Here is a 26,641-nt window from a genome sequence, read left to right as displayed (position 1 = left end):
AAGAAGTCAAACTTTTATTGAAAAGTATACAAGAGGTGGAATTTTTCCCTTTTAACTATATTTTCACTAATATCCCTCAACTTAATATTAAGTTAATAATCCCTTTTAACTAATATTTTTCAACGAGGAACATTTTTATTACAATTTTTCCTGTGGCTTTTTAAGAATATTACTAGTATTGTAAAAAAAATGTTGAAATTTACATACATCTGAATAAAAAAGATTCAATACAAAAACATTGCAGAAAAGGTGTGAAACTTCTTTGACTTACAACTATTTTTGACCTTGTGAATTTTGGTGAAACATTTATTGAAATTTTTTTAAAGAATATTTATAGTAGTTACAAAAAAATTAATTTCCTTCATCCCACTTCTACTAAAGTTTTAATGATAGTAGAACTAAGTTTCTAGTATCATTGTAAACCTGTTTAAATTAAGCTTATATACTAGACTGTTGATTTTTGAGCTGAATAAACTCATTGGCATGTTTTATTTCAGTGAAATGAATGAATGTTATTCTTACTTTCTGTATAATTTTAAGCTTTTGTTCACTTTTTTTTCAGGTAATTCAAACGATAAAGTATTGTACGGCAGGGTACCAAGTGGAAGAAGATTAGGAAATGGTCTAGAAAGGAGGCATTCATTAAGGTTATTTGGTAGTAATAAACGTTTGGCAACATTACATCGTAGTGGATCTATGAGGTTACTCAACTCATCACGATATGCTGATCATTCAGACCATGCTAATTCTGATAGTACTCTAGTTACTCCGAGTAAGTGAAAGCTTTATTAGCTTTATATTTTAATTGATTTTCTTTTTTTTTTTTGTAAATGTTATATTGTAGATAAACTTATAGTAGTCTATCAAGTTTTCATAAACTTTTAAAATTTATTTGAACTTGTAAAAAAAAACTGTTGTAATTTCTAAAAAATTATACTTTTCAAAAACTTTTACTATGCTTTAAGATTGTAAATTTAACTGTTTAGTATTTTCATTGAAATATACTAACACAGTGTATGTTATAAAATATAAATTTGAGTAAGTTCACCTTTTTACAATAAACTTGCAGTATAAAAAAAAGAATAAAATTTTATTTAACACTGTATTAAATGCATCACTAACATGAATCAATAAAACTATATTTCTTGTTAAAGAAATCTGTCCCTTAATATTTTTAGCTTAAAAATAGAAAAAAGGTCGTTAATTGTTACTATCCGATTAAAATATTATGTCCAGTTGAGTTTGAAGATAAATAACTCTAAAATCGACTGTCAGATTTACATAAAGTATTCTTAGATATTCAAATTTTTTAATTTTAATTATTTTGGGTGCCTTGAATTTTTTTAGACCTGTTATTTGAGATGTATTTTGACAAACAAAAAAAGACTGTTCATAGAACTCTGATTTCAAATTCCCTACTGTGGTTGATTGTCTAAAACAGCTCAGTACATTGGATACTTGAAAGGATTCTGCCACATTCACGATAAATATAAAAAATATTGTACTTAGAAATCTGCTCATTACTTTATGTTGTACTTAGAAATCTGGTCATCAACTTTATTTTAATTTTTAGTTTATTACACTAATTTTGTTCAAAGTCAATGCAGTGAATCTTATATCTATATGAGTTGGAGAGATATCACATCTTTCTTAAAAAGTTTAAAATGATGCAATATAATCTCTTGTAATTTGAAATTTGGTTGATCCTTGTAAAAAATTGTGATGATGATTGAAAATTTAAAACAATCTGTTACACAATTTGTGAGTTTTGCCTTTGAAATCAGCCTTTAAAAATAGGCTCTTTTATTTTATTGAAGTAATCTCTCAAAAATGTCAGATAAAAATTTTAAAGGTGGTCAACAAATAAAACTGAATAGACAGAATCTTTATTTATACTTTACAAAAAAATTTATGGACCAAACAGTGTGGTAGCATCTCTGTCATTCATCCAAAGGATTCAGATTCAAATCTCGGTTGACTGATAATTTTTATAAGCTTTACACATTTATTTTTTTGTTTATTTTTCCAAGTAGGTCAGTATCAGGAAGGACACCAGTCTGGCGAATCACTCCCAAACAGTCCTGCAAAACTTGGAAAAATGGGCCAAGGTCAACCTCTATGACGGAATGGTAGTGTTTACCAGTCTCTATTTTCTAAAACTCCAAAAGTCATATCATTGCCAAAATTTCACAATCGGCAGCAAATTTTGACTATCTTAATCATTCTAAGACTGTATAGTACACACATAAGAGACCATACAGAAATATGGCAAGTGGACTTTATTAACTAACTAATTCACTTGAGTCCCACAAAGCAATCTTCGCAGAAGTTGGGATTAGTTGTGCTTTCAAGATAACCGCTTTATTAAAATTCACCCGGTGGTGTTATTTTTGGTGTTATATTGGCTTCCACACTGTTTTAAGAATTATTGATGCTTTTCATCTTTCCTTTAGCATGAATATAACTTGAAGTTTTTGAATAATGCAGTTAATGTACTGTGTTTATTTTAATACTAATTTTTTCATATGCAAGAAGAATATATGGTATATATAAATATACCATAGAGTGAGGTGGTATCAGAAAGTTGTTGACTAGGTTTAGATGTATAAGCTCATCTTATTTGAAAATAGCTACGGTTTTGAGACATTCTTTTGAATAGTCTCTGTGGAAACATATAAGTGATCGCAAACTGTTTGCGATGTCTTTTAGGGTTTTAAATTAGTAGCCTTTTGGCTTCATTTTGGGGAACAAGTCAAAGTCTCAAGTTACTAGATTGAGTAGTACAGAGGTGTACCTAAATGGATCTGAAATTAAAAAATTCTGTTTATTGTGTCTAAATTTATAGAATTACAATTCAGTTTTTAACTTTTTAAAATTCTATGAGACTTAGATAACTATTTTACTTCTGCGTAATGAGCTCATATCTAATGAATTTTTAACGATGGTTTAAACTTGACATTTATTTATTTCATTTTAGTGAATTCATAAGTTGAGTTTAAATTTAGAGTAGGGTGTCTTACAAAGCAGTTGAATGACACCATTGTTTAGTATTGGCATTATCTTTTCAAATTACTCATTCTTCCTAATTTTTTATTGTAAAGTTATCTCCTTCTTTTAATATTTTGCCTGTCACTATTTTCAAAAATTGATGGAACTAAAATTGTGAAGTGTATATTTGTGTGTGTGTGTGTGTGTATGAGGTTTTTTTTATAGTTACCAGTTTTATAAAATTATGGTCATAAATTATTTCATTGTAATTACAGAAAAGAGCTTATCATTATTATCAAGATTATTTAGAAGATCAAAAAGGCGCTTGGGTGGTAACAGGGGAGCAGCTCCTTTATCAACATTTTCAGCTCAGTTTCCACCATCAGAATGGTTCAATTCAAGAGTTGTACATTTACATTCTGTTGGTACACAAACACAGCAGACAAGAGCAAGCCCATTATCAATGGTAAGTCTAAGTTAAATTATGATTAACCTTTTTTTTATATCCTCTTAAGTCTTTATTGTTAATATTTTAATAAATGTAATTGCAAAACATCATTTCTCTCTTGTTTAGATGATATTTCATGATATTCTGACCTGTGTTTGAAATTTTTTTCTGAATCTACCTTTCTGTAACGGCATAGTGACTTCTTAACTTAATATTTGAATATGAATACAGTGAAAAATAAATATTCTCTACTTTTTATAATTGTATAATGAAAGTGTTAACTTTTCTAATATCAAATTATAAACAAATAGAAGAGAAACTGATATTTCATAGAAGTAGAAATTGATTGAAAAATCATGATTTAGAAGTTTTGTGAAGGAACAAAATTGTTTTCTGTTTGATTAAAAAAAGGCTGTTCATAGAACTCTGATTTCAAATTCTCTACTGTGGTCAATTGCCTAAAACAGCTTAGTTGCAAGTACATTGGATACTTGAAAGGATTCTGCCACATTCTCCATAAATATAAAAAATATTGTACTTAGAAATCTGCTCATTACTTTACGTAGTATTTAGAAATCTGGTATTTTATAATTTTTCTAAAATTTAAGAATGAAAAATGTTTTTAAACAAATTGCCTTTTCCACTCTCTTAAGTAAAATTTTAATGTGCAGTTTTGCGGTTTTTTGCCAATTGTGGCAAGATAAAAATATTTTTATTGAAATAGTTTTGAAATAATATTTTTTATGTAATTTATTTTTTACATATTGTGCTAGTTCTCAAATTCTCTATTGTCATTATCTATTTTTTGTTTTAATTTTATGTTTCCTTATTTCATTGAATTTGGTTATTTTAATTTAATAGTTTTGTATTTTAAAAAATGGTGATACATTTAAATAACTTTTATATATTACCTTGCAGTTTTCTTACTTAAAATATGGAAAACTTTTTAGAATAAAAAAGATGACAGCAATGAAACATTACATCATAAGATGTTATTTTTCTACAACTATCTTAGTTAGCCTAGTTATCCATATTGAAAGAGTTCATAATTCTTGGAAATTTAAATTCTGTGGTTTTATTCAGCAAAAAAATTCTGAAAACTGTATCAGTACAAAAAAAATCTTTTATTAGTAATTAAAGAAATGTTTTAAAAATATTTTTATGCTAATTTACTTTAACAAAAATCCTCATGGAAATCAACTATGCTAGAAAATACTAGATTTTAACTTACACTATGTTGTAAATGTAAATCAGTGTCTGAGTTTAGAGGTTGCATGTATATAAGAAAAAGTTAATAAATAAGTTAAAATTAAATTTAGGACAAAAAAAATCTGTATTAGTGTTTCAATGTCATTTTATTTTCAATCTGATTCTGAATGAATATTATTGCGGTACAGGAAATTAATTATTTTATTTTTGAAATTTAATCTATGTAAAGTAAATATTTTAAAAAAAGTTATTCTAACTCATGTTAGAATTAATTTTAAATTTACTAACTTTTCTGAAAAAGAGCAATTATATTAATAAATACTATTTTTTTCTTATGTTCCATAGCAGGACAAAGGTGATGGCTGGAGATCATGTAATGATGATCATGGAGCAACATTACCGCACCGCCATCGCAGGCAGAGTTCATCTTCAGGTCTGAGTCATCCTCCATCAAGACGCGCCTCACCGAGTCCTGTTTCTAAAACGTTAACTCCTTCAGCAAGCAGTAGTAAAAGTGTTTCTCCCAGTAGGAGTTCTTTATCATCAAGTAAAACTGTAGTAAATAATAGATGTTTGTCATCACCTACAGCAAAGTCATTATCTAGTTCTTCTTCTGGTTATAATTCTTTACCCCGTTCTAAAAGTCCTGCAAGAAGTCAATCAAGAAATTCTACACCTAAAGGATCACCTCTTCATTCTGCTACTCCTAAATTATCACCGAATAAAAGTTCTATAACTGTACAAGTATCTACAAATCAAAATGCTAGTAATAATGGCAGTATTATTTCAAATCAAATAAAATCATCTTTAGGAGGTGAGACTTCCAGTATCGATGACAAAAATTCAACGACTATGACAACAACAATAAATGGACCGAATACAACAAAAATATTTGTACAGCAACAGAATTCACCGGTCAGATCAGTAATTACGTTTGAAAATGGTACATCAAAATCTAACACCGGTACAAAAGATTTAATTGTAATAAATCCGAGTAAACCCACGACAGAAGTTAAACCAGTTAATGAAATGGATAAAAAATATAAGCAAAAAGTAGAAAGACCAACTTCATTGTATAGTCCAAAAGATAATGATGAACAGAATGAAAATAATATTTTAAAAAATGATAAAATATTTGGCCAGTTAGAGACACAATTAAAAATGAAATTTCCATCATCAGAAACAATACAATTAGAAGAAAAGTTATTAGCATCGACAAAAAATAATAATAAAAACCACGAACGACAGCAAATTTCATCAAAAGAAAGAATTACTAAAAATATTGCTTTAAAAGCTGGTAGTTTAATGGATATGTCAAATGTAAATTTTGGTAATGATTTGGAATTAAACAATGTTCGGAAGTCATCTATTTCATCAACACAGACATTACAGTCATCAAATTGTAAAGAAAATTTAAGCTATAAAAATTTATTGAAAGATACTTTATCAAGCAATACGACAACATCATCCGATCGAACATTAATTCCGTTAATTCTAAATAAAGATGAAAAAAATTTATGTAATAGCAATCCACCGAGTCCAACAAAATCATTAAGCAATGTTTACATTAACGATTCCTTTTCTAATTTTATTAACAGCGGAGGAGATTCAGAAAAAGTTACCGGTTGTAATATGGATAAAAATGAACCGATTGGAAAATTATCAGAATCATTTCCAAGTTTAAGTGATTTGTCGCTTCATTTTACATCAATTGCCGCACAAAACATTTTAAAAGGAGTTAGCATTAATTCTATTGATACTTTGGTCGAAGTAAATATGGCTGCTGAAAAACAAAATAATTGTGATGTAACTATTCATACCGATTTCGGTTGTGTTTAAATGAAATAATTATGTTTTAATCATTAATCAACATATCAGAATTATACCACGATATAACAATCTGAATTAATATTTTCATGCATACATATGTATGAGCAAGTATGTTCTTGTCAAAATTCATGTGTGTCACGGGTTGCCTGCGTGGGCAATCAGCATGTTGTGTAAATGTTGTTAGGCAAAGTTAGAAATACAGGAGATTAGACTACTGATCTACAATCATTAAGTCACCTCAAAACATTTGTCTTTGTAATACGTGAAAATATTGGAGTAATTTGCTCCTGTTTATACTAATACATTAATACTCTACAGAAGTTGTTGACAGTCTTTTTTACTTTAATGTTGCAAGTAGATTGTTGATAATATCTTTTATATATAATTATGAAAAATTTTGAAAATCTAGATATATTTTTCAAAGATATATTAGGTCTAATTGGCACAATCTAAACAGGGTAAGATACACACTAGCCAAACTGGTAAAAGTTTTTTTGTATTATGTTGAGGTAATTGCAAACTTATATTAATTTATTATTCTGTATATCTTAAATAAAAAACAATTATATGAGATTCTATAGGTACTTCTCTGAAGACTTAAGATAATGACTCAATATAACTCACAATGTTTTTACATTTATCCCATTTCAATAAATCTTGCTTTCAGAAAAATTAATAAAAATGATTTAAGCACAGCAGAAAGATTATACCTTATATTTTATATTATTTCCTTAATATTTCATATTATTTAGAAACCATTTCAGTTTATTATAATTTATAATTAAAAGTAATATAATTCCAGAGGTAAAAACAATAGTTAAAAAGCAATGTAGTAGAAGAATTTATGAGGTTTTTTGTGTTTAATTCCATTCAGTGTTACACTATTCAGCGAGAAAATATTTAAAGTGAAATTATTGTTTTAATTTTTTTTTTTTTATATGATAACATTTTTTCTTAGAGCTTACCACTTCACAGTAAATGTATACTTCAAGAGATAGTTTCCTATCCTTTGGCAAGGGATAATTTGTGATTTTGTTTTATTTTTTTTTTTCACTTAATTATTTTTTCCAATTCTTTCTTGTAACACCGCAAAAAAAGGAAACCCCGTTTTTATGATTTAATTGCGTCTATTTGCTTCGGGGTTTTAGTATTGTTTTATTTAGCTTTATTTAATATTTAAAGAAAAAAAAATAGTAAAAAAGTAGCACATTCTTTTAGTTAATTTTTTTTAAAATCTGCTGATAAAAAATAAATTGAAATGGGTAAAAACTCTGTCAATTAGTTAATCTCGTTTTATATTTTAATATTTGATTTTTTCTTTCTAGCAATATGGAAAATGAATAATAGTTTTCCTTAACCATTTTTCAATTAATGTAGCAATAATTTATTGCAAGATCTAAAAAATTATCTTTCAAATTCATTTTAAGATTATAAAACTTTTATAATTTTTTTAAAATATATCAAATCGGTCTTTTAAGGAATAAAAAAAAGAAATATTACTTCAGATTTGTTATATTAGAGAATAAGAGAAGTCTTCCATTTAAACATTTTTACAGATGTACTTTTATACAACTTTATATTATAGTGTAGGTCCAATCTATTTGTATATATAAATTGATTAACATAAGACATTACCTCAGCTTTTTGTAAAACATATACTATATTTACACTGTATTAATAATATATAAATAATATTTTAATTTGACGATATATTGATTATTTTTAAAAAATCTTTTTAATATACTATAATGGTAGAAAATTACCAAGACAATAATAACTATTTGTTTGTGTAATAATTATTCTGTTGCTTAAATTGAAATTATAAATTCTTATTTAGTTTTATTTGTTTTAAATTCTATTAAAAATGATTATTACTGTGCAATACATACTTTCCTTTTGTAATTGTACAAACAAGACTGTAAGAAGTATATTAATTGTGTAATTTTATAATTATCATTTTAATAAGCATATATTGCATACGATAATGTTTATTTCTGATTATGAAAATTTATGGACTTTGTATTGTATCGTAACGAATTCATTCATTCAAAATCTATTACCAACCTAATAAAACAAATTGTAAATTATTGAAAAGGCCATGAAGTGGTAAATCGCTTTTTTTTTATTATTTCATCTGACCCATTGGTACAGTATATTTAAGCTAGTTATAAGAAAATGTAAACTCCATAATTAGTATCGTGGCGTTTCATCTAGAAAGTTCTGAGTTCAAATTCCAGCCAGGCATGACATTTTTCACATGAGATAATATCTACATGTCTTATTTCCCTCAAATAAGCATTATACCTTATAATGTATATTAATCATTAAGAAATAAAACTTAACAATTATTTTTTTCAAATTTGTACTTTTCAGGGTAAATAATCATTACTATGTCGTAACAATTACTATGCTTAAGTGCACAACTTCAACATATTTCAACATATCTATTCTGATTTTTTTTTTATTGTTCTAGTTTGTATTTTTTTTCACTTTAGTGAAGTCTTTTCTGTTATTTTCAGTTAAATTTGTATTATAAATCATGTCTGTAATTATATGTACAGGGTGTTAAACAGTGTTTAATACATCCAAGAGTATGAATATTCACAGGTGATGTGAATATACTTGAAAGTTGTTTGTACAGTCATGTTATAATGAACTAATACTTCTATTCTACATAAGTCAGTGTAGTATGATTAAATAATAATCTGTTTATAAATATGCAGATGCATGCATTTTTATTGTTATTTATCGAAATTGAACTTAGCAATCTATAAGTATTCTTTGTTGATGAATATTCTTGTTGTATACTGCTCTATTGTGAACTGATCTATATAGTTATATTTATGATTTCTCAATAATAAATATGTTGTATCAAAGTAACTGCACAAAATTGAAAAATTCTTATATTTCAACCTTTTTTACAATTAATAAAGGATCCTTTGAAAATAAGCTCACATTAATTTTTTTTTTGGATCTGTTTTCATTCATTTAATTTATAAAAATCATCCTGTTAGTTATTGAATACAATTTTTGAAGGTAAAATTATTAATTTAGATGTAATGCTATTAAATTAATGTAATGCTATTTATTTAATAATATTCTTTTTTCTATGAATGCTAGAATAAAGCTTAATTTTGTTTGAATTGAATTCGCTAATATTTTTGTTTATTTTGGAAATTAAAAAACAATGTTTTTTTGATGATCTGCAGTTTTAGAAAACAAAAAAAATTCTGTAATCCTTTATATTTGATACAACCATAAAAGCCTGTGTGTGTATAGCTTCATATGAGACTAACAAGTACTAAAAATATGAGACTGATATTGCATACAAAATCTGAAAATCCATCAAATTTGAAAAATTCACTTAATTGACCAAAAAAAAAAGATAATTTTGTTAATTATCCTAAATTTTTGTGGTAATCTCCTATAAACCTGTTATTTGGATTTTTTCTTTGAATAAATCTTCTGATTTCTTTTGGCTTGTTTATTCTTTGCTTTTTTGAACACCATTCAGTCATTTTTCTGCTTAGTAAATTCTTAGGGCATTGAACTGCTTCATAAATGCAGTTAATTTTTTTTTTTTTTTGGTTGAAGTCCATATGTTGTGCTAGCTTACAGATACATTTACTTGTATATCCATCATTAAAGCTTTTCATAACATGATAAATATTCAGATGTAAAGTCTGTATAGTAATGAATGTTTGTTTTACTAGTTGAACCCAAATAATATTAACTGTAGACTAATTTACAAAGTTTTTCAGTTATAATGTGACTTTTTTATTGTGTGTGAAATTAAATCTTAACCTTAAAGTTAATTTATCCGTAAAAGAATCATGAAGGTCTAATGATTACATTACAATGTAGTGTTAACTATTTTATAGCACATGTTATGACAAAAAAGAGATTCATTTCAATTTTTAATAAATGAGATCTTCTGAAAAGTATATATACAGTAAAAAATGTCTTACCTGTTGGCTATACATTTTAATATAATCTCATTTAAAATAATCCTTCTTTTCATTTTACACCATAAAACTCAATAGCTTTTTCTTAGACAGTTTTTTCCATAACTCAGTTTTTTAACTCAGGTTTTTTATAACTCAGTTTGTTATGGAAACATTTCCATAACAGTTTTTTTAAGGAAATTTTTCCATAGGAAACAGTTTGTCCTTTTTTGAATTGCTATCTGCTGTTCTGTTGCACTATTCATTATGTTTTCTTCTTGACTTTCAAATCAGAATCTCTGCAGTGGCATCTTCAGCTTGTTGAATAACAACAAATCTCAAGCAGAGTATTCTCATCGAATCAGAGGAGAATTCAGTACTCATCCAAGAAATCCTTGATTGTATATAAAAAATGGATGAGGTTTTGAAATTATGATGTAACTTTCATTTATTTGACTACCAAGTGTCCTGTCTCTTTTACCAATCAGTATTTTCCTTTAGTTTATATACGCCTCATAAAAAGTGCATAGTATCATTACTAAAAGCCTGTTGAATCTTATAAATTTTTCACTTTTGGTATCGCCAAGCTTTTGCTAAAACTTAATGCACAGCATTGTTTAACATATTCTATCGCAGCACAGAAAGTAAAAATGAAAAAAAAATTATACGCTTGCTGTAGAGACCGATTCAGTATATAAGACTATGAAAAATCATACATTTGTATTTTGGTCTGTCTGTGTTATGCTGGGTTATGCTGCTTGAATCCAAATACTTTCAAAGGAAAAAAACAAGGTAAGATATGCTTTCAAACAGACTTCGTATGTATTTTACGTGATCACTATTATAAAAAATTTATTTTAATGTGCATTTAAGAAAATCACTGTTTTCTTCATTTGCTCCTTTTCTTTGTAGGTTTTCTTATTTTAATTGCCAATGACCTTATTCCATTCAGGAATAAAATGTTTCAACTACTAACATACTAATTTACTTAATTTTTAATTTCATAGGTTCTTAATAGGTTGAAACTACTTCATGAATGCTGAAACATTTATTGTTTCATCAGCATGAACATCATCTTGATTTATATTTACAAATCATATACTTAAACAAGCCTTCTTTCAGTCTGTAGGTAATAAATGTTTTATATATATATATATATATATAAAATACTTAATTTCAGAAATTATGGGTTTATGTCAGGATAAGATGGCCAATGATGGATAATGAGCCATTTAACAATCGGTGTATTAAAATTGTTTCTATGAAATCTTTATTTTTTAATAATATAATTAAAATGCTTTATTATAAAATCTTAAAGCATTATTTATTAATTATTTTATCGTTTTTTATTATAAAGTGCATTAATTTCCTAGAATTTATGATGTAAATACTAGGAAATTTAATAAAAATATATTATTTGAATATTAATTATCACTTCATTATTCATTTAATTACATTTAGATGTAAATTTTTTTATTAATGTGAATAAAATAACAGATAAGATAATAAACTGCAATAGGTGAATGAAATTTTTTCATTTATAATACTGCTACTTTAATTTTGAAATATCCTTAGTTGTAAAAATTCTGTCAGTATATCTATTTACATAAGGAGGAGAATGTAATCCACTGCTGGTTATTTATGCTGATGATTTCATCTGCTGTTTGTATAAAAAAAAATATAGGTTTGGCAGAGGAGTATGATTTAATGCAAGTGTCAATAATATAAATTTATATTGTACAGATTTAAATTAAAATTAAAGACTGATTTAATCAGTATTGTTATATTCATTGCATTTATAATGAAATTTTTTTTTCTTTTTCTAACTTCCTTTTTGGGTTATAATACATGGGACATTGAATAATTAACGAAACAAATTTATGCAGAGAAAAGACAATTTATTCAATAGCAATGAAACTTACTACTTTTCAACATAGTCTACAGCAACATTTAGACACTGTCTGCTCTGTGAGCTTTTTTTACCGCTTCATTGTCGTTGAACTTCTTGTCGCATAAGAAGTCTGAGCAGGCCGAACAAATGAAATTCAGATTGAGTGAGGTCTGGGTAGTAAGGAGGGTGTGGCAATACCCCCCATCCTAACTTCTCGAGCATTTCTCCTGTTCTATGTATTGGCTTGGAACCTATCTCGAACACGTTTTATGTTAATTCAGCATGCCATGAATGATTGTATGCGCTGTTCCAACACTAGTATTACATAAACTAGCAATTTGGGAAATTGCTGATAAGATCATTTATGCAATTTGTAGCGTGATAGTCAAAATTCCAACTGGTCTTCCAAAGTGATGGAATTCAGTCACACTTTTTCTGCCTGAATTAAATTGTTCCACCCACTTATACATGTTGTTGTGGTTTTAAACACTTTTCATCACACTGTTTCAACATTCTTGAGTAAATTTCCACCGGTTTTACGCCTTCTGATAGCAAAAATCTTATCACGGAATGTTGCTCTTTTGGCATACATGTTTCAAATAGAGCTGAAATTCTGAAATCAAGAAAAGGGGTTATGTTTAAATTAATTATGATCAAACAGCTGATTAAGTGTTCCCAAGGTTGCCAACTTGACCCTCAAAAACTTTCATTTCCATTGAATGAACCATTTTTTTTCTATATTAATTTGTCTCGTTAATTACTGAATGTCCTTTGTAAGTAACCCAGTGAATTAGAGAGATTTTTGGTTGTTATGATAAAAAATTAGCCAAAACTAGTTAATAAAATTTACTCTTAAAGGTTTTTCCCAATTTCATTATAATTAAATGATATTTTTGAGACTATTATTCATAATTTTAGCTACAATGCATACAGTACTCAGTCTTAAGGTTGTTTTTATAATAGTTTTATAGTTCCTTATTAACCAAAACAAATGGTAATCTAATAGCATAAAGTCAGGACTAAAAGGTGGATGCATCAAGACTTACTGGCCAAGGTCTCCCAATTTTGATGTGTGGGTTCTAGAGCCTTCCAAGTAGTAACTGTTGTATGAGAACCAGCTTATTGAATGTGGTATTGCATTTCAATCTTCATACATGCTTTTGTTTCACAGGGTTCTGCTTTACTCTGTAACATTTTTTGTTGTTATTAAACCATCAGTTTTTAAGAGGATATGGTTGAATTTTTTTGTCAGAATCTAAATTATGTTTAGTTATTATAGCTTTGGATAAGCTACAAATAAAAACAATGATCTGTTAAAAATCTATGTTCAAGAAATTGTTCACAATTCTCTTGAGAAATGTAAGCAAAATTTTAATTTTTAGAATAAATAATAAAAAAATGTTATTCTGGTGTGCTTAGAAAAATAAAAGTATGAAAATTTTAAGTAATTTAAGTAGCATCAAAAGCGTTCATCAACCTCTAGAAAATACCAATAGCGAGCACTAGTTTTTAACTTTGGTGACTAAATAGATTTCTAACATATATACTACAATTACAATAATCAGAACATTTGGGTGTTTAAAATATTATTTTTTTCAAAAATGAGAAAAATCACAATATCTTCTGTGTTTAATATCTGGTTTGTTATTTTACATTTTTTCATTTACTAAAAAATAAATATTAGTATTAAAGAACTTATCTAAGCGTATACTGTAGTAATAACAGCAGACTAATGTGGCTGAATATTTTGTGCAGAGGTCCCAGATTTGAGTGCTGGTCAAGCATGGCATCTAAAAAAAGACGTAAGATAACCAAAGTGTGTATGGATGACAGTTGACAATGATTTCATACCTGAGTATCTAGAATTTTTAAAATAAAATTGATAATCTTTACTAAATTTTTTTGCAGTTATGGAAGAGATAACTTTATATGTATAGTGGAATGAATAACTTTACATGTTTACAGGTAAAGTTTTCATATAAAATCTATAACTGTTAAAAAATTATTTTTTTGAAACGTACCAATAAATAATGTTTTTTTAATAGAAATGTTAATTAAACACAGAAAATTTTAAAAATATTTTTGTTACCTCCTTATAAGGTTATTTGCTAATAAAGGAGTTAAATTGTGGACTTAACACCATTTTCCTCTTGAAGATTATGAAATTAAAAAAATATTTAAATATCATTATTTTAATAGCAACAAAAAATGCTGTTATTAATATATTTACATTTTTGGTAATATGTCAAAATATAAGAATAAAGTTACAAATTAGAAAAATGTTGAAAAAATAATATCTGATAAGTCCATAATATACTATAATGATTAGTATGGTCTTTAAATGATGCAATATGATTTTTTTACAATCATAGCAGCGTTATCAGTTATTAATTAGAGCCTACCATGTTAACTCATTGGTCTTTAAGAGATGTACCAAAGAATTGATTTCACTTTCACCGTTAGTCATATTTCTGAAGGTATAAAATTGACTTACTAAACATTTAACCAAAAATCGAACAGCAAAAGTAGCACTAGTTTTTACAGTATTAACTATTAAATTAATAATGAATTGGGTTGTTGTTTGAGGTTGACTATATATTTACTGTATTATGAGTAATACAGTAAAAAGAATAGAATGAACATTCAAAACACAGAAAATGTTGCATGGGCTTTCCGTGCTCAGTAGGCTAATCTCCTTACTATGTCAATATGAGGTTTTACGAATACACTTTACATTTACTTTAACTGAGCTCTAAATAAACAAGATTGTGTAGATCATCTTTAATATTATCATGATGTAATAATATAAATATAACAAAAAATGGATTAAATCACCCCATTCTCTCTTGTACCTTCTTATATTTTTCTCAGTTTAATTACGTTTTGGTAGCTCTTGTAGCGTACTTAATGAATGCTTTCAAAAAAAGTTTTATTTTAGTAATAGATCTCTATTTACAGAATATATAGTTAAATTCTTAAAAATAATTAGAAAATTCACTTGACATAGCAAATTATTAATTATGAGTCTCTTACGATTTACGGATTTTAATTTTGATTGACAATACTTATTTGTACCAAATTAGTATAAGGTTTAAATTTTTTGTACAGTTGTATCCTTTGATTAATATTTTGTAAATTAATTACATTAGTTTTAATATATAATAAAATTATATAAACACAAAATTGCATAATGAATTGGTTCAGTAGTAGATAAAAAATAAAAAGATCACGGTCTGGAACTTTAACTATAGCAATTAAATTTAGTATGAAGCTATATTAAATGATTTATTGTATAATAAATCAAATAATTTGAAAAAGATACAATCAAATACACCTATTTGTAGTATTCAATATTTATGTATAGATTTCATATATTATACATATTAGTTTAATAAAATATTTATATAATTAATATAATAAGAATGAAAATCAAAAATTTTTGTATAATTCTAGTTGTAGAATTTTTAATAAATATGATTTGTGTTTAAGAAGCCTATATTAAAGAAAAATATTAATATTGGTTGTATGAATATAGTTTAACTGTAAATTATGTATAAAATTTATTTTTATTATTAATGTTATTTTAATTATTTTTAATATTTGTATAATTATATTATTATTAACAGTAATATGTATATTACATTTCTGTTTATTATTATTTTATAGCATAAGTTATAAAAATGTATATCGTCTGTAGATGTTCTATCAGACACCATTATATCCTGTCGGGTTCATTGTAAGAGCTCAAAGATGGTCACAGTAAATTATTATTCCGTTGCCATATCCTAATAGTCTGTTTTTTGATTTTACTAAAAAATTTTAAAATATTTACCCATTTTTTTTTGTTAAAAAACTATAATTTCCAACAGATTTTCTTGTGTAAAATTATATGATTTACTCAAGATTGTTCATAAGAATTATGTTCACTTAAAAAAAAATAAAGAATTTTGTTTTTGTAAAAATATGGTAGTACTTATTCATTGTACGTATATCGCTCCGATTTTTTTTTTCCTATATTAACCTACTGTTCCAGGTATTTCACTCAGATTAGACTGATCAAGGTAGGCTGTATTTTATGTAACTGAACTCAAAATTCCTCTCAAATATCTATCTTGTTCGACAACATTTGGTGCAGTTGAATGATATTGTTAAAAAATTTGAGATAAAATAACCAGTTGTAACTGGTTTTGTTTGTCATTTCTTACTGTTGTTGGTTTTATTTACTTATTGGTGCATGAATTAAAATCAATTAACTGGTGCGAACAAGTACTAGTTATGAAAACTGTGACAGTTATCGATTAGAATAATTGTCAGAGTGAAGTTTATATAAAATAGATTCCTGTAACAAGTGTTCAATAAAAAATAAATAGATGATCGCAGAATCATTCAAAGTTCTATTTCCTTATAGAGAAAAAATTATACTGACCGCTTACAAATGCTTTAGCAAATATTCCTGAATGCTTATTGGGAACCATTGAATTGAATATCGCCTTGTCAAGTACCTGAGATAGTGCTTGTAGCATAATTAAAAAAAACTGTTTCGAGAGTAGTTCAATATTGCACTCGACTCATGATGTGTATATGAGTTCTTCACACTTAACTAAACAGTAAAATTTAGTTGAGTGTGAAGAACTCAGAAATTTTAAGGTAATGGAAATACTTTTAAAAGATCCCAGAATTGGTGTGCATATAAAAGACTATAGGAAATTCAGTAGCAAAATGAAAAAACACTAAAGTATTGTCAAAAGCTATTAAATCTACTTATTAATTCATCTAGAAGTACAGTACAACAGACTGTTTGGCAGTATATCTATATCAGTCTATAGAAATCAACAAATAAGTAAAAAAAGAAGTGAGTAAATTGATAATTTAAGTTGTTATTGTTTAAAAGTATTAAGTGAACTGGTGTACATTAATAACATAGGAAAAAATCGGAGTGGTTCTCATTTAATGAATAAGTACATTAATTTCCTGTAAAACCTTATGATGCTCTTATAATTGTATTGAATTTAGTGTGATTTATTATCACATAAAAAAATAAACTCCTTCGAACCTCCTGCATGTCTCATGTCATATCCATGTAGATACAGATAAAAAGTTGGGATTTTAAAATCAAACATTTTGAATGTACTTTTTTTTTACCTTTTATATTCAGATTAATAACCAACCACTCAAAAAAATTATCATGTGGAGAAATAATCCAACAGATTAAAGTTAGTTTAAAAAAAAATTATCATTTTACAATATTATTCAGTTATTTATTTAATTTTTGATAAACATTAAGATTTACAATTTTTTTTTTTTGCTATTAAATGTCTTTTTTTAAATTTTAATAATTAACCATAATTTAGGAGGTTTGTCAGGTACTTGAGATAGTGCTTGTAGCATAATTAAAAAAAACTGTGTTAAGAGAAGTTCAATATTTCATTTGATTGATGATGATATATATGAGTTCTTCACACTTAACTAATCTGTTTTTCTATAAAACATTTGGATCTGGGATAGCTTTATATCAGAATGATAGTTATTTAATTTAAAAATTTCAGTGTTGTGTCTGTAGTAATTATAGTTAGTAAGCCGATTAATGGTATTAACTAATTAATAGCATATATGTTAATCGACACAAAATTCATGAAAAGGTGCACAAAACTTTTTCAGTTACAAATTTTATATTTTTAATTTATTTTTATAATCTTCTGTCATAGACAAAAATATTGCACGCCTGTTAATTCTCATACAGATGGGGACATATAGAAAACTACTGTGCTAAGCGCTTAGCACTATAATTAGAAAGCATTCATAAATCAGCATGATAAAGTGTATTTAAAAATTAAAATTGATAAACTTACAAAAGAACATAGAAATTGGTGTGCTTTTAATTGAAAAAGATATCAAATTTCTGTTTTTGAAAATTGTACGTAACTTGCTAATATTATTTGTATAAAATAATTGATGAGCTTTAGCTAGATAATTATATCGGTTGTCCTAACTAACATGACTATCATACCGTATTTGTTAATTATTTTTAATTTAATATACTGTAGATTTTAGTACTTAAAAATTATTAAAATTAATTTCCATATAAGATAACAATTATTAATTAATTAAAAATATTAATTAATAACAAAGTCATATACATTAAAATATATAATAATAATTATGTAGATAACAGAATTTGTTACTTTGTTGATATTAATTATTAATTGATGTTTTGTATTAATTGTATTTCTTTGTCTTCTCAGATTATACATTTCTAATAAAGAGATTTATTATTATTATAATCCTGAATGGATATTTGTCTATTCCTAACATTTTCATACTTCTCCAAACATTTTACTTGCATCTGTCTCAGTGATAATTAAAATTCCATAACTGAAGGCTTTTTTTAATTTTTTAAACTAATTCAAGGATTTCTCGAAAAAATGAGAAAAATTCTTTAATTTCTCCCAGATTTGTGAAAATGGAAAAATTTCTTGCAAATTTGAGAAAATTGAAAAAAAATCACAAATTTGAGTAAAATTACAAAATTACTCCCCAATTTGACAAAAATGGTTACCGCATAAATTTGAAAAAAATAAAATTTCCCGCAAATTTGAGAAAAATTCAAGAATTTCTTGCTAATTTGAGAAAAATTAAAGAATTTTGTTGTTCTTTTCTTTTGTTTACTAAGAGGAATAAGCGAGTTAAAAACAGAAATATGTTGCTACATATTTCATTTTTTAACAGAATAATGACTAGTATAAAAGTTTTGAGAAAAAAAATTTCCTTTGCTAATGCTGCAAGTAAGTAGAATAGCAACCAATTATATGTACCGAGTATTTTTGTATACAGCGCTGTCCAATATATCCAAAAAATTAATAAAAAAGTTAGGGAAAAACTTTTTTTCACAAAAAATTGGATGATGAAGAGAGGATTGTTGTTGTTCACAATAGAAAGAGCTGTTGTCAAAAAGTCGTCTCATATTTTGTACAAGACAGGAATAGGTAAGTCAAAAACAGAAATAAAGTATATCGCATTATGTTTAATCTGTTCATGGAATAATGATTATAAAATTTGGAATTGAATTGTTTTGCAAACTCTACAAATAATTAAAATATCAACCAATTATATGTTTTTTCGTATAAAATTTTTGAGAAAAAGAATCTGCTTTGCTAACGCCACAAGAAAATAAATTATCAACAAATTATATGTATGGACAGTAATGATTACTGTCCAATACAGCCAATAAAGTACGGTAAGATTTTTTCACCAATAACACTGACAGAAAAAATTTAGTTACATAAGTAATCTTTGAAGGCGGTCAATCTTAAGTGAATTCGGTAAGATTAAAAAGTGAAGGTGCGTTGTCAATGGTTCAATTTTTATCGGCATTCTCCTTCTGGTTGGGTAGTTATTTGACTAATCTTTGAAGGTGTTCAGTGTTATGTGAATTCTGCGAGATTTAAGGGTAAACGTGTGTTGTCATTTGTTTAATTTTTATCAGCTTTTTCCTTCTGATTGGTTAGTTCCTAAATAAATCTATGAGGGCGGTCAGTGCTAATTGTATTTTGCGATATTTTGTTGTCAATGTGTGTGGACATTGTTTAATCTTTTATCGGATACACTCTTCTGTTTGGGTAAACTTTGAGGGAGGTCAATGTTATTTGTAATCTACGACAATGGAGAGTGAATGTGTGTTGTCATTTTTTAAATTTTTTATCGACTTTCCACCTCTTATTGGGTTGTTATTAAAGGAATCTTTTTCTTGCGTATTTATGTCGTGAATATATACCGGAAAAAACAAGTAGGAATAAATAACGCCTAAGATTAAATACGAATACCAAAATTCGTAACACTTCCAGTCATATCTGAAGTATCCGAATTCGGGACTTGTTATTTTTAATGGAAGTAAACCGAAAAATTTTAAAATGTTTAATACTATTCGAACTGAATTATATAAAAACGAATGCGAGTCCGTCATTTTATATTATTCCCGTGTAACTATTTACGATTAACCAAATAAAATTTATCTGTTAAAAAAGTAGTACATTGCTTATATTCTGCACAAAGCAGCTAAAGTATATCGATATTTGTGAATTAATAAAATAAAGTATAAATTAGGAAATGAATTATATATACGCTTCATAAACATATATTGTGAAAAAAGAGCAATTTTATCTTTTAATGTAAATTTAATTTAAAAGGTTCTGCTGCGTAACTTAATGATTTAATGAATTGAACATTTGCGTTTTATAATTTTAATACAAAACGTTATAAAAATAATCTATAAATAATGGAACGTTCAGTTAATACAATTATCTGAAGATACTATACAAACGTTGACAGTCGATAAAATTATTATAGTTCAAAATGTATTAAAGAAAATTATTTAATTATTGTACTAAGTTGTGCAAAAAGTTTTTATCCGATTTAAAACCACTTACAAAACTAATCAAATATAATATCTTTTTTTTTCTACATATACGAGTATAACCGTAAAATTATATGGTAGGTTATAGCTTGGAGATCGAATGAAAATTCTGCAATTATGCTAAAAAGAGATTATAAATATTGAATTTTTAATAAACATAATACTTTAAATATTTAGCGTTTGTTACGTACTGAACGGATACTTGAGCCCCTACGTTGTCTATTAGGATAAGATCCAAGTAAAAACATTAAAAAGAAACTGTCGAAAGAAAGGTAGACAGAAGTTCTGGTTAAGCCACTGATTATTTGATGAAATTGGATAGGTTCAACCTATTCTAAGGAAAAGGAATAAAACCCGGTAATGTAAGTTACAAAAAATATAAAGAACACATCGAGTAATGGACAAAAATAGCATCTGATTGGGGTTTGGCATTCAACCGATACAAAAATTTAAGTATAATCTAGTCCGTTCGCTTTCAATCTTCTAGGATTCTACGTTAACCCATCGGGCTGGTCTAGTGTTGAACGCGTCTTCCCAAATCAGCTGATTTGGAAGTCGAGAGTTCCAGCGTTCAAGTCCTAGTAAAGCCGGTTATTTTTACACGGATTTGAATACTAGATCGCGGATACCGGTGTTCTTTGGTGGTTGGGTTTCAATTAACCACACATCTCAGGAACGGTCGAACTGAGAATGTACAAGACTACACTTCATTTACACTCATACATATCATCCTCATTCATCCTCTGAAGTATTATCTGAACGGTAGTTACCGGAGGCTAAACATGAAAAAGACAGGATTCTACGTTAAAATTCTTTCAGCTGTTCACAAACAAAACGAAAGGAAATTGAATGAACAAATAAAATTTGTCTTAGATGTCTTCTCCCTTTAAAAGAAACAAATACCAAAAGAAGAGATCTACAGTAAATAAATAAATTAAATAAGATTCAACGTAGGTGAAAAATACTTTTTATCTTATTCAATCTGGTAACATTAAGGATAGATGGATATTTTTAGCGATAGGTCTTAGATACCCGTAATCCAATTAATGTATAATTAACATACGTTAGTAAAATAAATATCAGTCCGATTTGAAAGCGCGTTGAGAATTTCTGAGTAACGTCTGTTTAATTATTATATAAATAACTGAACGGATTCTGAAGATTACAAGAGCGTTTTTAGTTGGTTGTTTGAACAGGCAAATATCGAGATGTTTGATGTAACAGGAAAGTAGTTGTTACATGTGCTTTAGAGTCTGTCTGAAATTGTGTTCTGAATGTAAATTAGAATACAGTTTTATAAAAAAATTTTTTATAAACTCACTGTAACTTAAATGTTTAGATAAAAAAATACTGCATTTTTTATTCCTGCCATCAGATAACTGCTGTAATAAACTGCTTTAACGAGAACCCGAATATTTATTCAAAGACAATTTCAAATCCCATCGCCGATTCAACAGCAACGATACATTTTTTTACGTATATCTCAATATTCCACCTATTAAACAGCTAACTTCAAGATTCCTTGAGATTTATACTACTTTCCCACACCTGTTCACCTACGGATACGGAACCTCGTATTCATAGGCGAATAGCCGAAGGAAACAATTGACTTTTGCAACGTGTTTTTTCCTCTTTTTAAGTTAGCTTAAAATAATTTTTTTTTATGTTACAATTTCTACAAAGAAAAACCTTACCTTCAGTAAAAACTAGCGGTAACGTTTTTAAAATGAATATTCTCTGACGAATAGAACTAATTTTACACATTGAATAACAGCTGTTTTGTGTGCATGTGTTTCAAGATAAGCCATTTACATCGAAAGATTATTTACATATAATTAGTTAAGAGTAATGTAATTATTTTAGGGTGTATGAGTTTTAATAAGTTGCTTTCATCTTTAATTGTACATTTTTAAACAGAAGTTTTACCTTCAGCAAAGATTAATTTGAATTCTTTGAAATTAAGGAGATTTATTTTTTTGTCGCTAGCGCGTACATTTTGCATCTCCTTAAGACATTTTTTAGCCTTTCCGAGTTAAATATTTTTCGACTCAAATAGACAATTTAGTACATTTGTAACACCTATGTAATAATTGATAAAAAGATCTTTTTTTCGCTTTGACTTCTTAACTGGGCGAAGTGTGCATCATACATCGCGTTCTGGAAATTCAACGAACGTAATAGTCAGTACAGAAGTATTATCATCGTATTTTCTTCGATATCGATAATGATTTGCGATTTCAAGAAAGTTTCATAAATCTTATTAATGAAATTGTAATTACAACTTATCAAATTGGAAAATTTTGTTCCTACGTCGGCCAGCACATAAACCGACAACAAATAGATAATTCTTCCTAAAAGCGATCCGATCATAAGAATTGTCGATTCTTCTTTCGCTAATAAGTCCAAAGGAACTAAAATCAACCGTTCTCCGAAACATACGAATAACAATATTATAAAAAGACCGAATACCGAATAAAAAGCGTTCATACGTTTAGAGAATGTTTCGTGAAGCAAGAGCTATTCATTTTCCGCATCGATTCATCTAATACAGAATTATTTTTGTGCGGATTTTTAGAGTAGATATGTTTGCAATAGTTTGAAGCCGAATTCGTAAAATCATTGTAAATATCTAGTAACTCCTTAGCGACATACAACATAATCCCGATTTGAAGATCTATCGCAAAGGTTAATTTTACTAAGATTGCGTGAAACAGGATGCTACCGAAAAACGTAAAGATAAGAGACAGTATTAATGAAGTAGTGTTGCCTTAAGCAAAACATATGAAGTATAATCAAACGATTATTTAGCGTACGGCACCAAAACAGAACACCAGTCAAAATTACAAAGATTTAACAAACTAACTTATGCTACCGATTCTGGAGTTGCCATCAGGAAATCTTCAGGATTCCCTTCATAAGCTGTCCTACGGCAAACTTCTGTGATGCGGCTAACAGTTTGATTTTCATCACACTCACAAAGGGGCGTCGTATAATCCACGATATTTTTAGTCTTTTTGGCGATGTTGCGTTCGACACTAATCAACAGATCGTTACACAGCTCCATATTTTTTTGTTAATTCTGGCCACAAAAGTGCACCGTACGCGATGGCAACTGTTAGTAGGAAATCTAGTATTTGGTGAATTCTCACTGCACGGATTAAGCCAAATACCGCAACTAAAAATATTACAAAACATTGAAGTATTAAATCTATTATTCTTATCGGTCGCCGAGACCTCTTTTAACAGTAAACTGCAGGGTATAATGGTACACATCTTAAGAAAACAGACAGCGACTGAAGACCATTCATAAACTGATTATTTTTTTTTTTTAAGTGAATTTTAATTCACGATAGCATTTTATTTCTTACGATTTGATGCAAGTTTTCGAAAACCATTTTTTTAACGTACAAGTCTATGCGTTCTATCGTGTAGAAATATTTCAGTTTTTGCTTCCTTATTGCGTACGACTTAGCATTTAAAGTATATATATATATAATTGTACTTCATTCATTAAATTATAATTCGTTAATAGTAAAAATTTACAATAAAAAGTTACATTACGCCTAATAACAAAACAACAATTTAATCGATGATAAATGACTGCTTTTCGCGTAAATAGCGTTTCAGTTTTAATAAAATAGTAGTATATTGATTTTTGCTGAAATTTCATAAATTATTTATTAACAACTTAATCTTTACATTCAGCACAACCTATGCATTAAAATGCATTAAAATAAAATAAAAACAAATCACTTTGGTTAAAAAAAAAAAATCTAAATAAATTCTGTTTTTTTAATAATATTATGAGATTTGCAAGTTTTCTGAGAGTGATAAAAACAGTTTTAAGTAATTTATTTGATACGTTTTTATAAAAACCGAAATTTATACATATTTGCATGTTCCTACACCATCGTCCAAGTAATTATTAAAAAAAAATTCATTGATGTACTCGTAGCTAGTATTTGGGCACACTTGCGCTTTCAAACATTCAAAATTACCGGTTTTTCTGTAAAAGAAGTCTTCTATTATCATTATTTTTCTTCAGAAAGTGACAAAAACGGTTGAATTCATTGTTACGCAAACGTTTTTTAATTTCGTTTCATCTATAGCAACGTAATGCGTTCTTATAAACACAAGGATGACTATGACGTGCTAAAAGGTTACAAATTATATTAAAAGCTTAATAAGAGGGTTTATATATCAGCGTATACATTGAAATAAACACACGCTAGGAAAACATAATGGATACATTACGTAACAAAATTATAATACTGTCTTCGACAGCAGTTAAAACGATGACGTTCGTCGGGAGAAAATCCCGTAATAAGGTACGGAGGTGACCGTACATAAGTATTTAGTATCTTACCGATTGCCAAGTTATCCTTTAAAGCCCTCAATCTATATAAAATAAAACAAAGATATCAGATTGGTTCTCAAAGAAGCAAAATGTTATGAAAGTTCATTCTTATATGCCGTACTGCATTCCAAAAAGTAAAACTAACATTATGAAAACGCGTTTGCTGCGATAGAAACACAGTAACATAGGAATATCCTAACGGATTTGATAAATCAGAATACGTCTCAGTGGAGTAATTATAGTCATCATAAATTCGCTTCTAGTCTTCTAGCCCCAGGTACAGACTATCTCTTCTAAGATATTTTCAAAAGAAAATATCGTGTAGTGTAAATGATAATGATAGTAACGAGTAATAATAATAACAAAAATAACTTGTTCTAATCTAGTTTTCAATTTCACAGCCCTCTATTTTCGGTCATCATTAGCACTTAGGCCAACATAAAATTTATCAGTCTTTGTATTCTACCTCGAAGAAGTGTCGGTAGAAGGACTTATATACATTCAGGCCGTTCTGCGGCTTAACAACGGTATTGGATTTGAAATGTATCGGTATTACGGACGAAGATTACGACTTCCTAGTTTTTAACGGTGTGACAAAATTCATACGGGATGATTGCAGAATGGTGAACGTAAACCGATTATTTGTTCTTGTAATTCAACTTTAAATCCCGGAGATAAAACGACAGTATTTGTTAAATTTAACGATCTATTAAAATTTAAAAAATGAGTTTATATAAAAACCGGTTGTGCGAAGATCAAAACCGAGGATAAAGGATACAGGACTTTTCATACGGTCGCATTACAGTGTCATAATGAAGGGGTGTTGACCCAGAGTTCTGGCCGAAGAAAATGTTTCCCTTATATTTTATGGAGCGCTGAAGGAACACAAAATATATAACGTAGACGTTGAAAACTGACATCAAATTAGTTACACTAACGTTGATGTTTTATATCGAAACGTTAGAGGATTTCGAACGAACGCTGTTTTTTACATCGGTGGAAACAGTACAACATGATATTATTACTTTTACGGAGAAATTTCTTTTCGATACCAATCTAACGGCGTATTTTCCTGGCTGTTGGATATATTTTTTTCTGATAGAAATACACTGAAATTATTAAACGTTGTGTAGGAGATTCTCTTATTGCTGTTGACAAGAAGATTAAATCTTTCGGAACTTTACACAAGAAGAAATTTACGCGGCTTAAAATAGCGTGTTGCATCATTTACTCTCCTTCATGAATTACACTTGGATACGGGAACGCAAGAATGGCGGGAGTTTCAATATTTCTCCCTACAGATCGCAGAGCCTGGACAATGTCCCTTGCTGCTGTCATCGGTTATTTACTGGCGGTTATAAATTTTAAGTTTTATTTACGGACGGATTTGGTAATTTTCGTTCCTATCCGTATGGACCATCGTGAAATTTATTTACCGGTTCTGACCGTGAGACACTAAGCTTTTGAGTCTAGTAATCCCGGCGTGATTCCCCTTCAGTCCATCCACTGAAGTCCTTTCGGTACCAGCACCTATGGGCTAGCAGGAGTGCCCCTACCGGAGCCC

General features: G+C 27.8%; 2 protein-coding genes across 5 annotated transcripts in view; one reads left to right on the top strand and one right to left on the bottom strand.

The window, feature by feature from the left end:
• The window catches only part of ko (Stork-head domain-containing protein knockout), a 678,389-nt gene extending 668,952 nt beyond the window's left edge, over window positions 1–9,437 (top strand). For both annotated transcript variants that reach the window (XM_075376680.1, XM_075376679.1), the window contains exons 8-10: window positions 563–772; window positions 3,264–3,454; window positions 4,991–9,437. In XM_075376680.1, the coding sequence (XP_075232795.1) occupies window positions 563–772; window positions 3,264–3,454; window positions 4,991–6,484 (1,895 nt within the window). In that variant the 3' untranslated portion in view covers window positions 6,485–9,437. The remainder of the gene's footprint in view (window positions 1–562; window positions 773–3,263; window positions 3,455–4,990) is intronic.
• A 3,796-nt stretch (window positions 9,438–13,233) lies between these two features.
• Window positions 13,234–26,641, bottom strand: part of LOC142331462 (uncharacterized) — an 89,029-nt gene continuing 75,621 nt past the window's right edge. For all 3 annotated transcript variants that reach the window (XM_075377389.1, XM_075377388.1, XM_075377390.1), the window contains exon 7: window positions 13,234–13,495. In XM_075377389.1, coding sequence (XP_075233504.1) covers window positions 13,430–13,495 — 66 coding nt within the window. In that variant the 3' untranslated portion in view covers window positions 13,234–13,429. The remainder of the gene's footprint in view (window positions 13,496–26,641) is intronic.

The sequence above is a fragment of the Lycorma delicatula genome, chromosome 10 (genome assembly GCF_047948215.1).
Source record: "Lycorma delicatula isolate Av1 chromosome 10, ASM4794821v1, whole genome shotgun sequence".
Taxonomy (NCBI): Eukaryota; Metazoa; Arthropoda; class Insecta; order Hemiptera; family Fulgoridae; genus Lycorma; species Lycorma delicatula.
This window is presented reverse-complemented; position numbering and strand designations above follow the sequence as displayed.